The sequence below is a fragment of the Epinephelus moara genome, chromosome 10 (assembly GCF_006386435.1).
Source record: "Epinephelus moara isolate mb chromosome 10, YSFRI_EMoa_1.0, whole genome shotgun sequence".
Taxonomy (NCBI): domain Eukaryota; kingdom Metazoa; phylum Chordata; class Actinopteri; order Perciformes; family Serranidae; genus Epinephelus; species Epinephelus moara.
In genome coordinates, this window is record NC_065515.1 from 2,301,700 (window position 1) to 2,315,374 (window position 13,675).

The 13,675-nt window shown below is 42.5% G+C and overlaps 1 protein-coding gene across 1 annotated transcript in view; it reads right to left on the reverse strand.

Annotated features, from left to right (window-relative positions):
• Positions 1-432: 432 nt before the first annotated feature.
• Positions 433-13,675, reverse strand: part of apc2 (APC regulator of WNT signaling pathway 2) — a 39,376-nt gene continuing 26,133 nt past the window's right edge. The window contains exons 11-13 of the mRNA XM_050055551.1: positions 12,840-13,034; positions 11,854-12,068; positions 433-10,912 (exon numbers count right to left, since the gene is read on the reverse strand). Of these exons, the coding sequence (XP_049911508.1) occupies positions 5,362-10,912; positions 11,854-12,068; positions 12,840-13,034 (5,961 nt within the window). The 3' untranslated portion in view covers positions 433-5,361. The remainder of the gene's footprint in view (positions 10,913-11,853; positions 12,069-12,839; positions 13,035-13,675) is intronic.

Below are 13,675 nucleotides of genomic sequence, written 5' to 3' on the forward strand. Positions count from 1 at the left end.
GTCTCTATGTATATATGAACAGGAGGAATCACTACAATGACCAGAACCTGTTTCAGTGTCACGTCCTCACATAAACGTTGTATTTTGTTCAGTAAAGCTTATATTATTAAAACAGACCTTCTGCTAATGGTCACAGATCGACCAGTGTTTAAACCACTGCAGCAGCTCGATGGTGATCACGTTTGTTTTTGGTGCAATGAAGCATCGAGTCGTCTGCTTCCACTGTAACATCTCTGATCCTGTTTTCACTCCATCATATTACGTCCTTGTGTTTTGTATGTTCCAGCTCTAAATCTGGCTTCATGTTCAGTCTGAACAATCGTTCATTAACAGAGTGTCAGTGAACGTGTCACAGCAAAAACAAATAAAAGCACCATGTTGATGACATCATGTTTTCTGTAGTTCTGTTTCACAGCTGCGTCTGTACGAAGGAGAGTCGACACGCCGGTTTAATGAAACACGTCACTTTTTTATTGGATGAAAACATTTATTATGACACACCTCTGTTGCTTCGCCTATTTCACATGGCACCATAACTCCTCTGTGGCCTTGTTCACGCACGACTGGCTGCGACCTCCCCGCCACTGTGATTGGCTCAAACAAGACATCACCTTATAGCTCATGTCCATCAAACTAAAGGCTCCAGAGTCCTCTCATAACATAGCTAATTTTCAGTTGTGGTAACAGATCCAGTCACATTTATTTCCAGATTACTTTGAACTATCCAGAATTTTCAAATATTAAGGCCCCGTCTACACGTTTGTGTATACATTTTTAAAAACTGATATTTTCCCCCAAAAAATACTGTCCACATGACCTTCGTTTTACAAAACATCTGTCCACATTAAAACTCAAAACTGACTCCAAATGCTCGCCGGTGTTAGCCATCATCAACAGTCTCCTCTTGTCACAAAGTTATCGAAGCGTACAGGCTGACATTATGTTTTGCAAAACACCTACTGGAGATCTCATCACCGTTCATTCCCCTTAGATTAAAGGACGAAGGAGCTCAGTCAAAAATACGAGTGATGCTCTGGACATGTAAAACCTTTCCTTCCACTCCTCGTCCCACTCTGGTAATTGTCCGACCATCTGCTGGGTCAACCGTGTCTGCACGAAAACCATCATTTCAGGTGGACTTTGACTGGCGGACGCTGAGGTGAAGCAAAAACACTGGCACAGCAGACGCCTCTGTTTGCCTGTGAAGTGGTGCAGCAATACTGAGTTTAAGTGTAGAGTTGTCTTTGGATCAATCACTGGTAACAAAACGGGAGAAACAAATTGAGGAGATGACGCCATTGTTTCCCAAACGCTCCATTTTACATCCACATGAATACAAAGTTACTGGACGTTTTCAAAAATCTGCGTTTGCGTGTGGACAGGAGGCCGAAACATTAAGGAAAATATGTTTTCAAAATGACATGTATACGTGTCGACGGGGCCCTTTAGTTTGTGAATTGGAAAATGCTAACTGTAGAGCATAAAGGAAGTGATGTAAAACTGAAAGTCTGAATCAGTTTGGACACGAACTCGTCTAAAGTCTCGTCTCCAGCCAGGCTTGAACAAGGCCGCTGACAGTGATGGCGGACTAACTTCCAGGACCATCTATTGGCTTTTAAACATGGGGACAAACTCCCTGTCCGTCTCCTTCACTTTCACAATTTTCATCCTTTCATCCTGATTTGACTTTTAGGGGCTGTTGAAGTGATTCTCCTCCCAAAATCTGTTTAACTATCAAACACACAGAGTTTATAAACCCACATCCCAAGCCTTCAGTTCTGGCTTCAGATCATCAAATAAAGATTCAGACTTTATGAAATGATGTTCAGAAATAATTTCAAACTCTGGTTGTATACTAACATGTGTAAACTAGTTGTGAACATTGTAGAATCCATTAACTGTTTCAGTTGACTCCCATGGCGTCTCACATAAACAGGACTAGAGCGCTATATCAGTCTCAAGGTGTGCCATGGTATAAAAACTGACAGTTATCATACCAAGCTTCTTTACAGTACTGAAATAATGTATATAATCATCTGACTTGTGCAAGCACATCTCATCTCATTTGCTGAACGAAAAAACCACAAACCTTTTGTTTTCAGGCCTTTAAAGGTCATTGTAACTGGTAACAGTAAGTGTACATTATGGTGATATTTTCCAGCAACCTTACACAGACGTGTTCAACATGATTTACAGGTCTGCTGTGACTGAGGACAGTTAATGTAATAACTGTCATCTACATGACTTTTGACTGAAAGAAACCTTTGTGTGCATGCACTTAATTTTGACTATTTTACACAATAAAAAAAAAAATAGAATTACCACCCTGCTGTTGTATGACCCCGCCCACCAGTCCACCCTGTCAGTGTCTCTGACAGTCTCCATCCATGTCAGTGAAAACATGGATGCTTCACACACAGAAGATCTATACAATCAGCACAGTTTCAAGATTAGAGTCACCAATTCAGTATCTGACCAAATGTCTCCCCTTCTTTTCCTGAGATATGACGTTACAACATGATGATGTCACAGTCAAGCTGACCTTTGACCTTTTGACCTTCATTATTTTACCCTGTTAGACTTTTGTGTCAAGTTTGGTCAGAATTAGTGAATGAATTCTTCAGTTATGGCCAAAAGCATGTTTTGTGAGGTCACACTGACCTTTGACCTTCAACCAAAAAAATTCTAATTCAGTCTAAGTGGACATTTGTGCCAAATTTGAAGAAATTCCCTTGAGGCGTTCTTGAGATATCATGTTCACAAGGATGGGATGGATGTACGAACCTGAAAGCATAATGCGTCCTTCCACGGCTATCGCCAGTGTGGCGGCATAAAAATTCGAATGAACCGATATATTGGCCAACTTTGTAGCCACCCAAAAAGTCTACAATGTCTAAAAAAAATGTGCAGAAATGTAATTAGGGTTTCTTTTGGCTAAAATTTGTACTTTCAACCTGAATGTTTAACGTCAGTGTCACACAGTTTTCTGCTCTTTGTACTTAGATGTTCATAAAAGCAATTTTTTCCTCACAGTTTTTGATATAATTCGTGCACAATTTTCTGTAGACATTTTTAGAACTGCACTTTTCCAAACTTGAACTTTTCATGCAGAGTTTTCAGTAGGGCTGACCCTTGAAAGTCAGGGACTGGAATCATCATAAATGTCTGAATGTATTTCAAATGATATAATTCTGAGTTGGGTACAGCCATAAAGTTCACAAAAGGTGATATGCAACCACAGGCTTTGAAATTATTTTTGAACATCATTTTGCAAGCACAAAATCTTAATGACCGTTACCTGAAACCACTTACAAGAGGTGAGTGTTTGATCGTCAAAAGATTTCGGTGGTGTGTCACTTGTATATCTTAAAATGGCTAGTGGGACCTGAAAGGTTTGCATTCAGAAGCTACTTGGGCTTTATTCATACTCAAAACATGCTTTGGAAATACAGCAGGGTGGTAAATACAAAACCTTGTTTTAATGAATAAACAGCCCCTTCATGTTGGTTCCGTCCAGCACTCTGCTGTCTTTGACCCCCGAGCACACATGGAGGAGTGATGGTACAACTACAGAGAATACTCGTCTTAATACTCGACAATGTCTCAACCTATCACTACTTTTACAGCAACACAGTTAAGCAGATATTAACACGTTATTAAGACTTCTGTAAGGACACAAGTCTGTCGACTCGAAGCCCAGCCATCACTGAATCAAATCATTTTGTTTCTTGACAGGAAATACTCAACAGCAAACAGTGCCTGAATCTAGAAGCAAACACAAAGATAACGTCATTCGATGAACAGATGCATGAAGTTGCTTTGTTCATCTGTGCTGACAGTTTATAGCATTTCAGGTCTTTGCGGCACTTGAATACAGATGGCTAGTAATGCTCTCGTCTGGCTTTAGAAAGTGTGTGACCTCTGAATAACAACATCATTGTCTTCCATCGTCCACAATGTTAACAGGTGTGTATACAGTCAGTGAATATATTAGCATGCTGTCAGGGAGCAACACAGATTCTTTTGCCCACCAGGAAGCGTTGAAGATTTTGTATATTTTTCATGTTATTTACAATGCTGATTAAGACAACGAGTACAGGAGAGTTACCCACAATCAGCTGAGAATTTGAAAATGACAGAATTTGCTATATGTTCTGCAACAGTGAAGGAACTGGAGTCCAGTAGATGTCGGGCTGAACATTTTGATAAATCATTCCCTCAAATCAATAATTTGGGTCAATGTATTGAGCTTCTTGTCACATTCAGTGGGGGTTCGTGGTCCCCAGCAGTGTTTGGGTGGGTAGTGCATGCCAGGACCAAAGGCTTCCCAGCAGAACATTGCAATGTAACAAGATAATCAATGTAATTTATCTGTTGATGGTTTTAAGGTTTTGGCTGATCAGTCTATATCAGTTTTGTAACATCTAAATTATTTATATGGTGATATATTTTTATCCAAATTGCACACTCGAGTCAGTGGTTCATAGTTAATAAGTTCCCTCAAATTTATTTTTTGTTCCTTCAAAAGATTAAATCGTGTTTTACACTGTCTCTATCTGTTAATAGTTTGTACCAAGATTCCATCCTGTTAACCTGTAATACATATTAATTCCAGTCCAAGATCCCAATATAATCTCAGATGCCTGGGATTATATTGTGAAATGGAATAAAGGTGATTAATTTGAAGAAATTATTTCATCACAAATGTAGGCCCAGCCCTACTGGGCTCTGTATGTCACAGGAAAGGCTAACAGTGTATCGTAGTCAGTTGAGTGGTGAGGCAAAGGCCCAAAGCGTTTATGTACTGTATGTAAAAAATACTTTACATGTTAGTGTATGTTGTTGTGTGAGTCTGTCAATAGTCCGCCACAGTTTAAACCTTTTCAGGTAAAAGTCCAGCTGAGTAATCCTTCAGAAGTTTGCATAATATTGTTCTTTTATCGATTCTGTCCAGGAGACCGATGGTGATTTATGTGCTGAAATCAAGTTCATTGTCTTTATGTTTTCACTACATTTCTACCAGGCAATGATTATTCTACAAATACAAAAAAAGTACAAAAAGATGCACTTCCGTTTCATGTGAGATTTTTCTCTGAAGTGCATCTCTAAAAGTTACTGATGATCTGTTCGTGTCAGACCTGTCTCAATGCATACATCCAACCCTGTATGAATGGGAGATGGAAGCTGTGATCAATTGTTCAGGAAATAAAGAGAAAAACTTGAATGCAGTGAATGGGGAAAGTAAAGGGTCAATACCCGAGGTAAAGGGGCAGCACACTCCTACTCCGTCCACCTGAGTGCTGAATTTCATTTAGGAACACAGTAGAGTCATCAGTGTCGTCCAGTAATCCACTAAACGTCCTACGACTCAGTCTTTTCCCCTGGCTTCTCATTGATTGTGGCTGCTTGGCTCTGTGTGTCTTGCAGGCAGCAGGAAATGGGGCTGGGGGTGTAATTAAATGGAGTGACTCGGGCGGCCTTGCTGGGGGATCCTTGGCGGAAGTGGACAACTCCACCCACGTGGCTGTCTGGTGTTCCCGTGGAGATAGTGCTGTGGGTCCTCAGGGAGGCGTCTGAATCTCCATCCGGAGGGTTACTCCCAGAGGTGGCACTGATCTTTCTGAGTAGCGCAAATCGTGCCACTTCCTCTGAGATCACCGGAGCAGTTTCGACCGCGGGGGAGGTGCTCGAGTTGGTCTTGTTATTCGAAAAATCTTCTGTCTGGACTGTCGCATCACTTGTCTTGCGAGATGCAAGAAGAATGGTTGGCAGTTTTCCTGGAAGAGCTGGTAACTTTGGCTTTTCCCCATCAGGAGAAGGCACCAGAGGTAGTGCATTGGCTGGCAGAGTGCTTTTCAAGATCTGAGGTACATCTTCGTCCCTGATCCTCCTCCAGGTCACTCTGTCATTTAGCCGGGATGCAGCTCTCTGCCCTTTCTTCTTTGTATCATCCTCACTCTTTGCTCTTCCACTTGAATCGGATGATGATGAACGGAGGGAAGAACGGCTGGTCACTCGGCTCAGTATGTTTATGCTCGGTGATGAGGCGTGACGTTTAAAGGTATCTTTGTCTTGGTGCTGCCTGGCTCCGGACACTTTGCCAGACACGTTTCGCTGAGCCACCCTGCAGGGGCTTTCAGAGCTAGTTCTCCTGGCTGGGCGTCTTGCAGATAGGTCCCTTTCACTGGAGGTCGCTCTAGAGAGGGTTGTAGTCTGCTTCTGAAGGCCAGGTTCTGGCCTCTGGAGTTGCTGTGCTTGTTTTGGAGCTTTTACTTGCACCCTTCTCTGGGTTTGCACAGCTGCCTTTAGTTCCTGACAGCGTGATGAGCAAAGGAAGACAGCTGAAGCTCCAGGAACTGCTCTGCGGGGGGATCCATTCTGAGATCCAGGCATGTTGCGTACAGTACCATCACGTCTCAGCGCAGTCTGTGATTCCTTAATGAAAGTCAGCTGTCTCAAGAATCCATTGCGCTCAGACTCACCACCACTTGAATGAACGGAAGTCATCCTGACAAGTTCAAATCGATTGGCGGGGGACACCTTTTTCCCATTGACCTGATTGATTTGTTTGGTGCTTGCTTGGTTAGTCACCAGAGGTGACAGAGGTCTAGCCCTGACTGAATTTTGCATAAAAGGGATCCGGACAGGTGACTTTTGAGTTTTGGGTGGTGGGGATTTTTCATTTTGATTCACAACAGGAGAGCGTCCCTTTCTTTCAGGGGGGCTACTAGCTGGAGGGCTACTAGCTGGTGAGGCATTCTTTTTCTGGACAGATTTATTTGTCTGAGTTGGGGATGTTATCTTCTTCTGTGACTGTTTGGATGGTGTAGAGCTTTGCGATGATCCAGAGGATGAACTTTTTGGTATCCTTGGAGGTGGAGTAGAGCTCCTCTTTGGCAAAGACAGTTCAATGTCCTGGGGGTGACCTAATCGGTGAAGGCTCTTTGATCTGTGCTGAGCGAGGTTTGGGTTCTTTGGAGCATCTGTCTTGGTTGGTACTTTTCTGGGAGGAGGTCTTTGCGATGGAGCCGTCTCTTTTTTCGGTGTATAGATCACTGTCCTGCCTCTGAAAACCACTGGTAGGTTTGGAACTGGCTTGCGTTGTGCGAAGTCTAGAGGTTTATTTGCCTTTTTGTCTTTAGCAAATTTCCTTTCTTTGGGTGTAAAGCTGGATGTTGACATGAATGACAGGACTGATTCAGTCTCTTCAGAGGATGGCTCCTGAGACTTGGATGCCTGCAGCCCAGTGACGACACAGTTAGCACCTTCTTGTATGGCTCTCCATTCAACACTGTTGAGGTCTGAATCTTTATCCCATGCTGTATCATCACTATCCATTTCCTCATCCATGTTCCACCCATCAGAGGTCTTTTGTTTTTGAGTATTTTCTGCTTTCTTCTTCCTGGCAGCAAGCTTCCTTCTCTGCTTGGGCATGGCAGATGTTATGCATTTCTGAAGGAGGTCATCCTCTGAATCCATGCTGACAGAGCTTGGTGAGCTTGGCTCTTCGTATTGACTGTGAATGTTCATAATCTTTGTTTGTTTCATCATATTCAGTGTTTTGTTGTGTCTGTTTTTGTACCATATCTGCTGGGCTTTTGATTTCTGATCCTCAAACTCGGCATCACTCAGTGAACTGAGCGAGGAGCTGAGGGAGTAACATGCCAGAGATTCATCCTTTATCAGATTCTGTTTAATCCTGTGAAATCCTCTGGGCTTTGCTTGGGAATTATCAATCCTGCCGATATTTGTCATGCTTCGGGAGAGAGTATTTCTGCTTGCTTCCCTGATCTGTTTTCTACTTGTTCTTTTCATTCCTTCGTCTTTTTCATTTTCGCCATCATAGAAGCTGTTACTGTCCTCTGAAGAATGTGTCATTTGGCGAAAGATTGTTTTTCCTTTTTGTGATCCCATATTAAGGTTACTTTCTGTGTTTTGCTTTATAACGGGCAGTTCCAATTTCCTGACTGGGCCTTGCCCTTGCTTCTTCTTTTGTTGGTTAGGAGACTGATCGCGATTTCTTTGGTTTGCCACTCTGTCGGCCACCTCTTTGCTCTGCATTAGCACCCTCTGAGTGGGAATGATATGTTTGGTTGTTCGGTTCATTTGTATCTCAGGAGGGTAGTTCATCCTGTTGGGTTTGTGGAAATGTGAGAATATCCTCAAGTCTTCGATCCTCTTCGCCTCATCGTTGAGCAATTCCTGTTTGTTCATGCCTTTAGCTGTGCAGTCTTTAGCGCCCTTGTCCTTCACTGGATACTGAAGTGTTTCGTCACTTAGCGATGTTGTACTGGAGAAGTTGACAGGTGTACCCTCTGCAGAATCAGTGAAGGAGGAATCATCACATTTCAAGTCCTTTTGTGGGATAACAATTCTCCTCCCAGGACACATTTGGGTTTTTCCATTTGGGAGCATCATGTACACTGGAAGATGTATCTGTTTTCGGATCTGGGAGTTGAGAATGTGAGGAGGGATGGTGGTCATCAGGGATGGTCTTACTTTTCTGAACTTGGAGGGCATTGCTGAGTTGATGCATTCCTTTAAGATTTCTATATCATCATCTGAGTTACCCTCACTGTATCTCTCACCGTGGTCTAATCCTTGCTCATCCTCATCAGGGAAAGGAAGATTTTTATCATTTTGCTGAAGTAGCGGGGTCAATTTCAATTCCACGTCTTTTTGAATGTAGTGTTCATGAAGAGGCAGAGCACTTAAGCTCGAAGCACAAGAGAAGTTCTCAGTGGGCTTTTCCACAGTGAAGTAGATCATGGTGTCCAGGTCAGGAGGAAGGTTAAACCTCTCTTTCGAGTCCGCAATCTCCATGAACTTCCGCAGGCTGCTTTCCCATTGGCCTGCTATTCCCGTGGTTTGTGTTTCTGGTCCATTTGACTCAACGCAACATGGAGTCTTACTTCGACTAGGAGGCATGGTTTGCCCTGGGCTATCGGGAAGATCACTTGGACTTATTGTTCCATCAATCATCTCACTGCATGGATCACTTTGGATTGAGCTGGCAATAGAGGGAGACTCAAAGCTGCCTAATGAACTGACTGAGCTACAGCGACTCATTACCAGAGGTGTCTCATGGATGTAGTTCTCAGACGAACTGGATGGAGATCTGTCTTCCAGTATGGCAGGTGAAGCTCCTCTAAGGAACACCTTTTCCCTTTTGGCAGGACAGGGAATCTCAATGGGGTTGGTCTCTTTGCTGGGGAAGGTTTTTGAGTCAGTCATCAGCAGCTGGCTGTCACTCAGGTCCTCCAAGGTTTCATCCTCTTCAGCTCTCTTCACCACTTCTCCATCTTCCACTTCAATTATTTCTAATGAAGAGTCACTCTCCAGCTCATTCTCACTTTGTCCATCCAGTGCTCCATCACCAGAAGAGAGGGAGGACAGAGAACTGCAGCGGGAGAAGCAAATCGGGGTATTCTCCACTGAGTATTTCTGGACCGTCTCCATTGGCCCAATAGTTGGGCTTCTAGTGGATGGCATTGGAGAGAATTTCGTAATGCTACCCCCAGTCATCACAGTAGGTACCCATGCTTGCCTCCGCATTGCTTGGGCAGCCTGAACATTGATGGCTGTTTTTGCGACACCAAATTTGGCCACACTCTGAATGAGTGGGACTTGTTGATAAGAAGGAGACAGTTTAATTGAAGTCATGCTGACATCAGAGGAGACTTTAGTGGATGCACTGACAGGCGTTTGTACAGGTTGATCCTGGTTCTTTTCTGCATCTGTGCTGCTGAGTTCAAGAGCTCTGGTGTCTTTGTTGTCCACAGAATCTCTCTCCGGAATATCTTGCTGGTTAGTCTCATTCAGAGCAGCAAGTCCTACATTAAGATAATCCTGATGAGCCACCTTGAGATCAAGCTGGTTGGGTCGTTGTTGCATCATTAGAGCTTTTGGAGCAGGTCTCATCTGGTCTTTACTACCGCAGTATCCATCGCTGGTGCTGCCACTGTTTAGGCTGTCTGTTGACACACTTGTATGGGCAGTTTTGAGGCGCAAGAGAGCGTGGGCTCTACTGAGGCGTTCTCTGTGGGCCAAGCTGCTTGTATCAGAGAGACGGCACGGGGAACATGATTTCGCCCGGGCTTCATTGAGTTCATCCAGTCCATAAGGCCAGTCCGCCAGGTGGTCCTCAGAGCTGAGGCTAAAACTGTCCTCCGAGGACGTGTGCATAGTGATGTCCTCCACTAACCTGTCAATCTTGGCAACCGTGTTGGTAATCTTTTTGGCTAGCTTCTCTGCCGCGGCAGATACCACATCGTCAGGAGGTGCATGTGTCTTCTCGACCATCTGAGGCATGTCTACATCTCTCTCTGGCTCACTTTCCCTCTTGCGTGGCTGGTTTTGCAGGAAGTTAGAGTTGGTAAGGAACATGGACAGCATAGAGAAGCTCCCAGTGTCCAGGCTACTGGAGACGTTGGGGGCCTCGTCATCATCAAAACAACCAGAGTCAGATGCGTAATCCTTTGCCAGACTCTCAATGTGCCGTAGCGGCTTGTTAAGGGTCAGGTGCTTGGGGCTCTGTTTCTCAAGGGTATCAAAAGTTTCCGCAAGGTGTTTTGCATCCAGCTCCGCCTCCAGAGCCTTCTGTTTCCTCATGTAGAGTGAGGGCATGCAGGAGCCAGGGGATACAACTGCAGCATCCTTATATTTCAGGGGTCGATTGGTGAGGAGATTCCTTAAAGCTGCGGCACTGCCCATGGCAATCATCTTGTGCTTGGAGTGGATAAGGTTGCGCAGCATGCTAACCGCTCCGAGGTCCCACAGCAGTTCCTGGTCTTTCGGACTTCGGGCAGAAAGATTCCAGAGAGTCCCGCAGGCGTTGCTCACTATAGTCAGGCTGTGGGAGCGCAGGTGCTGCAGAAGAGTTTGGAGGCAGTTGTGGTCCCTGAGGATTTGCCTGTGAAGTAAGAAACCAAAGGACACTTTGACACATTTCTTACGTCCAGCTGAAGCTAATTATTTCTTGCTTTATTACATGTTGAAGGACTGTGCCAGTGGTGTTGCATGTTTCAGCCCATTTTACTACAATTCACAAATTTTACCTTGCTGCCATTTTCTTAAGCATGCAATAGTTTTTTTGTGTTTCATTCCTTCCAAATATCTGTTGGTTTCCATTAATATCATTGTGGTATATAAAAAAAAATCAACTTGCAGAATTTGATTTAGTTGTCTAATTGCAAACATCATGTCTGCTTTTATTATTGTCAGTGTCACTTGATAGTTACATCGTAATGTGCTGTAGACGTATGTGCCGGTTGATAACATAATTCTGCTCTGTATTACTTATCAAACAATAATGTAACTGTCAAGAATCTCATCAGATGGTATCTTTACTCTCTACAGTACTGCACAAAATAAATGGAAGTCAACGGATGCATGGAATGTAAGAAAACAATCTAAAAACGTCATCAGCAGTAAATAACTGGAGTTAATTAAATTCGACCAATCACCTGTAACTGGGTTAATAATGCAAAAATCAGTTGTTAATTGACTTCTTAATAGAAGTCACCTTTACTTGAATGTGATATGTGAATGTTTGACAAAAAAACTTTTTCTCAAGTTTGACTTAGTCACATTTTCATGTTTTCAACCACATCTCAGGTCTTCATCAGCAGATGGTATTTGCTCAGCTGTTGTCATGTAACCAAGGATTGCAGCATACACAATCCACTAATGGCGACCATTAGAGCTGATAGCTCAAAAAAAAAAAAAAAGCCAGCAAGTAAGCTAAGATTGTTGTTTAATTATTTCATTATTATTTTGTCAAGAACGTCAAGAATGAAAAAGCATAACATGTCTTTACTTGTGACTGTCAGTGTTTGAGTTTCAGAAACTTACCTATAGTCTTCACGTGTGGCGACCAGACTCGACACGTTTCGAAGGATTCCCCCGCCGCTCTCGATGATGGCGAGCGAGTTGGTTTGACATCGGTATGTCAGAGTGCTGACCAGGAAGCCCAGAGCGCCGTCCACCGAGCAGATCGCCACTTTGTTGTCGATGCTGTGTGCCGACAGATTCCACAGAGCACTCAGGAGACTCTTCAAGGTTGACTCCTGGAAAACCAGCAAAAAACGCACATAAAATACAATAATTAGACTCATTAAATCTTCACCAGAAATGGTTGAGAGAGAAAACTCATGCAGGATTTTCTTATTTTCTTCTTATTTTGCTGTGTTCAGGACATTTATGGGCCCGACGCTCATTGATAAAAGTTTTAGTATAGTATGTCGAAAAAATAAAGAAATTCACAGTATGTCATTAGAAAGTTTAAAAAAAGGTCACAAAAGTGTGTAATAAAAAAGTTTTAATGTTTTTTTAAAAAAGTCATTGTATAGCATGTGAAGATTTAAAAAAAGTTACAATACAGTATATGATTAAAAAAAGTCACAGTAAACTATGTGATAAAGTAAAATAAAAGTCATAGCATAGTATGTTATAAAGTTTTTGGAAAGTCATGGTACAGTATGTGAAAAAAGTAAAAAAGTCAGTTCAGTGTGTGATGAAAAAAACATTGTATAGTATGTTATATGTCATAAAGCAAAAGTCATAGTATAGTATTTTCATTAAAAAGTTTTCATATTTTAATAATATGTTAATAACTGTATCCAAATCAGATCATTTTCAGTGATGACAATGTAAAACTGTATTTCTTCATAATAAATCTTGCTTCCATCAACTGGCCACTGGCGTTTCATGCTTTGTACATCTTGTTGATGTTTTGTTGGATATAAAGTTCTGTTCTCTGTTCATGCTCTTTACATACTCAAATGAAGCTGTTTTACTACTGTTATCTCCTCTGTGTGGGTTGGTTTGCTTTGCATTACCTTGGTGGCCTGCAGGGCGCAGGTCATCAGTGCAGACACACAGCCGATGTCTCGGAGGACTCTCTTGCTGCTGATGTCTGCTCTCCAAGACAGATTCCTCAAGATACTGGAGACCACCTGATGGAGCTCCTCACTGTCGGAAGCCAGCTGAGCCACCAGAGCCTGCAGACAGCTCTTCTTTGAGCACAGGGTGGCCTAAAGGAAAGGGAGTTGGAGGTCCAACAGACAGGATTGTGTTAGTTTGGTGAATCAATGAATAATGAATCAATGAAAAACGTCATAGAATTCTAAGTCCTGCAAAATCATGAAAAAATATCATAGTATAGTATGTCGAAAAAAGGGATAATAACGCTTTAGTATAGTTTGTCAAAAAAAGCGATAAACCGTTATAGTTTAATATGTCATTGAAAAATAGTGATAAAACGGCATAGTATGTCGAAAAAAATGCTAAAAACGTCATAGTGTAGTATGTCGAAAAAAGCGATAGAAATGTCATAGTAATGTTTTGTCGAAAAAAGCAATTGAAACGTCATAGTATAGCAAGTTGTCAAAAATTATTAAAAAAACATCATAGTATAGTCTGTCGTCCAAAATCATGACAAAACGTCATGGTATAGCATGCCGTCCAAAATCGTGATAAAACGTCATAGTATAGCATGTCGTCCAAAATCGTGACAAAACGTCATGGTATAGCATGTCGTCCAAAATCGTGAAAAAACGTCATAGTATAGCATGCCGTCCAAAATCGTGACAAAATGTCATAGTATAGCATGTCGTCCAAAATCATGACAAAACGTCATGATATAGCATGTCGTCCAAAATCGTGAAAAAACGTC